Below are 3,755 nucleotides of genomic sequence, written 5' to 3' on the forward strand. Positions count from 1 at the left end.
TTGTTGAAAAGAATCTTTCATTAGAGCCTTGAACCTTAATACAACATTCTTTTCTTCACCATGTTTTAGTGTCAATTTTCCAACACAAAATGTTTGATAAATTACTAAAGCATGAAAAAGAAAGAACAGACAATTAGAAATCCACCAAGATACGATGGATAGAACACACGTACACATTTATGGGTATGAATATAGAGCTCAAAATTCAGATTAATTGTAATTATAGCACTACGTAACCTTCCAACACTATGAAACCGATTCTTAACCCCTTGAATATAGAGATACGGTGGACTTCATGGATTCTGAAAGGAGTTATTTTCTCTGATTACCTCCCAACACCATGAAACCGATTCTTAACCCCTTGAACATTTATAATAACCTCATTCATGCTGTTTCTATCCGAAGGTAACTCCGAAGAACATTTGACACCAATCTGAATTAAGGAAGCCAAGATTTGTCTCATTGTATCTCTTTCATTAACATCACGATGGACTCCTTCTACATCCAACAACAAACGTGAATCGATTATCTCCACAACGTGCTCTGGCGATACATGCATCTTGCAGAATCTGTGAATGTTTAGACCATCCTTAAACATATCGTCGGTTGGTCTCTTTCCTGTGAACATCTCTAGCAAAAGAATCCCATAGCTATACACGTCACCTCTTGTTGACGCTTCACCACCCATTCCATATTCTGCATGAACCAAATCAAATATTAGTAGACATCAAAAACAAAGTGTAGTCCATTTTAACCAAACTAGTACCTGAACATATATGTGGCAATGGCTAATAAATATTTTAGTATTCTTACCAGGAGAAACATAACCGATGGAGCCTTTTATTGCAAGTGAGCTTGCGTCTTGTTCGTTCGGTTGTCTAGAATTACTTGAGGGAATAAAAATGAATTTAGCCAATCCAAAATCACCCACATGAGCTGCTAAATCATCATCAAGAAGAACATTACTTGGCTTCACATCACAATGCACAATGGGTGATTGAGAATCATGGTGAAGATAATTTAATGCAGAAGCAACATCAACTGCAATGCTCAATCTTCTTTCTAGGTTCAAATTCTTCTCTTGTAGTTGATCGTCATTGTTTGTATCACTTACAGTCGGGTGCAGCCAATTCTCTAGACTCCCATTAACCATGAACTCAAAAACTAGAGCTTTGAAAGGATTACCTTGACAATCAATACTCGAACAACAAGTTACAATCTTTAGTAAATTTCTGTGTCTAACTTTTCTCAGAGCATTACATTCAGCCATGAAACTCTTGGTTGCACCTCTTTGTTGAAGGTGAAGAACCTTCACTGCAATAGGTTTTGATTCATCTTGTTGAAGAACTCCTTTATACACGGAACCAAAACTTCCGACGCCAAGCAAGTTGGTAGACTCATTAAACCCGTTAGTAGCTTTAAGAAGCTCACCATAAGAAACTCCCATGTACTGGTTTCCTACGTCTAAAGTTGTCAAAGGTAGTTCATTTTTTGACTTCCTTCTCCGATACATATAGAGACAAAACATACCCAAAGTTAAAAGTAAAACCACAGTAACTATGCTGATTACTATAACTTTGACTGGCTTTGAATTTCTCCGTTTACGCTCCATATTGGGATTTATTGGGACGGAGCAATTCGGCAGCTTCAAGTCAGGTATACCACCACAAAGCTTACTATTTCCTTCATACAAAAACGTTGCTATGTTCTTAAATACTCCATCTTTTGGTACCACTCCCTCCAGATTATTATAAGATATATCTAATCCACTTAGCGTAAGATTTTCAAACCCTTTTGGTACTGTACCAGACAAATTATTGCGGGAAAGACTTAACCGATCAAGACCTTTTAAGAAAGTAAAAGTTTGAGGAATGTTACCTTGGAAAAAGTTATTCTCCAAATTTAGGTATTTTAAGCCTAAACAACTGCCTATGCTACTTGGAATTTCACCGGATAGTTTGTTTATGTCTAGGTACAACTCCCCAAGGTTTTTTAACTGACCAACTTCCGTAGGAAGTTCACCGGTAAATGAGTTATTACTTAAGTCCAGACCAAGTGATAAAGAGGAAAGTTCGAAAACTTGTTTGGGTATACTACCACTTAGTCTGTTGGTTTGTAGCTCCAAGCTCTGCAAAGATTTACAATATCCAAGACTGGATGGAATTAAACCTGTTAAGTTGTTATTATTGAGAGTGAATTGGATCAGTCTTGTTAAGTTACCAATAGAAGAAGGAATTGAACCCAAGAGTTCATTATTATCCAAAAATAATATTCCTAAATTTTGCAGGTTCCCAATACCTGGAGGAATACCTCCTGTTAAATAGTTAAAACCCAAAATGAGGGTCGTTAAACCTTGAAGATTCTGAATACCTGGAGGAATGCTTCCATATATCTGATTGCTACTGAAATCTAGTTGACCAAGATTTGTTGTGAGATTGGATATAGAGCTTGGTAATGTGCCCCCAAAATTGTTGATGCCTACAATTAAAACCCTCAAATTGGTACAATTTACTAGAGAATCGAGGAAGTTTAGATCATCAGCTTGTCCACTGCCAAGACTGTTTTCTCTTAATTGTATCACTCTAAGACTTTTTAAGTTACCAAGGTTATGAGGGATTAATCCAACTAAATTATTTGTTCCCACTTGGAACATCTCAAGTCTCGACATATTGGAAAATGAAATAGGAAAGGTTCCAGTGAAATTGTTTTCTTGAATCGAAAAATGCGTAAGATTTGGAAGTGTGAAACCAATATTAAATGGAATACTACCGTGGAGATGATTATACATCAATGAGAATTTTTCAAGTGATGAAATATTATAGAGTGAAGAAGGGACATGACCTGATAACCTATTCATCTCTAGAACCAGAACTTTTAAGTTTGTTAATTGACTTAGAGCGTTAGGGATTCTTCCCTCCAATTTGTTAAAACCAAGATCAAGTTGAGTAAGAGATGATGAAAGGTTACCTAATGAAGTAGGAATATCTCCTGTTAGATTATTTCCAGCAAGCAACATCCTTTCAAGATTTGGCAAGTAGCCTAATCCATTTGGAATTCTTCCGGTAAGCCGGTTGTTTAAAATATCAAGGTACGTGAGACTGGAGCAACGAGATATATTGTGCGGAATTTCTCCTTCCAAGGAATTATTTGAAAGACCCAAGCGTTTCAATTGAAAAAGACGACCGATTTGCTGAGGGATTTCTCCGTTTAAGCTGTTGTTGTGGAGGATGAGATAGTTAAGAAAGCTAAGGTTTCCAACCTGAGGAGAAATGGAGCCTACCAATCCCTGAGAATTAAGATCTAACACGGTAACTCGACTACGATGGCGACGACTACATGTAACGCCTCTCCACTCGCAGAAATGAAGAGAACTATTACTGTTATCCCACGAACTCAATATTCCGAGTGGATCATGTATTATTTCATTCTTAAAAGCAATTAACGCTAGTTGATCATTTGATTTTCTATCGTCGTTGAATGCAACAAAACAATTAACATCCACGGACATATAAGAAACGATGAGAGTAAGGCTGGATACTAGTAATAATATAGTACTGAAGTTGAAAGAATTCTGATGCTGAGGTAATATCTTCATCTCCACAAATATTAGCATGTATAGATTTAGAGGTTTAATATTCTGCAGAGAAATTGAGAAGGTATAGGAACGAAGGTTTGACTTAGTTGGCCTTTATAAGGAAGTTTATAAGTTAACGAGTCTAAAAGAAGTGTTTTACACGCAGGTTTACACGTCCAAA

The 3,755-nt window shown here is 36.7% G+C and overlaps 1 protein-coding gene across 1 annotated transcript; it reads right to left on the reverse strand.

Annotated features, from left to right (window-relative positions):
* LOC113347655 (probable LRR receptor-like serine/threonine-protein kinase At3g47570) lies at positions 1-3,755 on the reverse strand. The gene is made up of 2 exons (XM_026591327.1): positions 814-3,755; positions 1-696 (listed from the first exon to the last, which is right to left on the reverse strand). The coding sequence occupies exons 1-2, from the start codon at positions 3,611-3,613 to the stop codon at positions 326-328; spliced, it is 3,171 nt and encodes a 1,056-aa protein (XP_026447112.1). The 5' UTR covers positions 3,614-3,755; the 3' UTR covers positions 1-325.

This window comes from Papaver somniferum, chromosome 2 (genome assembly GCF_003573695.1).
Source record: "Papaver somniferum cultivar HN1 chromosome 2, ASM357369v1, whole genome shotgun sequence".
Classification (NCBI taxonomy): domain Eukaryota; kingdom Viridiplantae; phylum Streptophyta; class Magnoliopsida; order Ranunculales; family Papaveraceae; genus Papaver; species Papaver somniferum.

Coding starts and splice junctions, on each gene's coding strand:
- LOC113347655 (XM_026591327.1), bottom strand. CDS start 3,613: ATGCTAATATTTGTGGAGATGAAGATATTACCTCAGCATCAGAATTCT. Junction 697..813: donor CATCGGTTATGTTTCTCCTG/GTAAGAATACTA, acceptor TGGTTCATGCAG/AATATGGAATGGGTGGTGAA.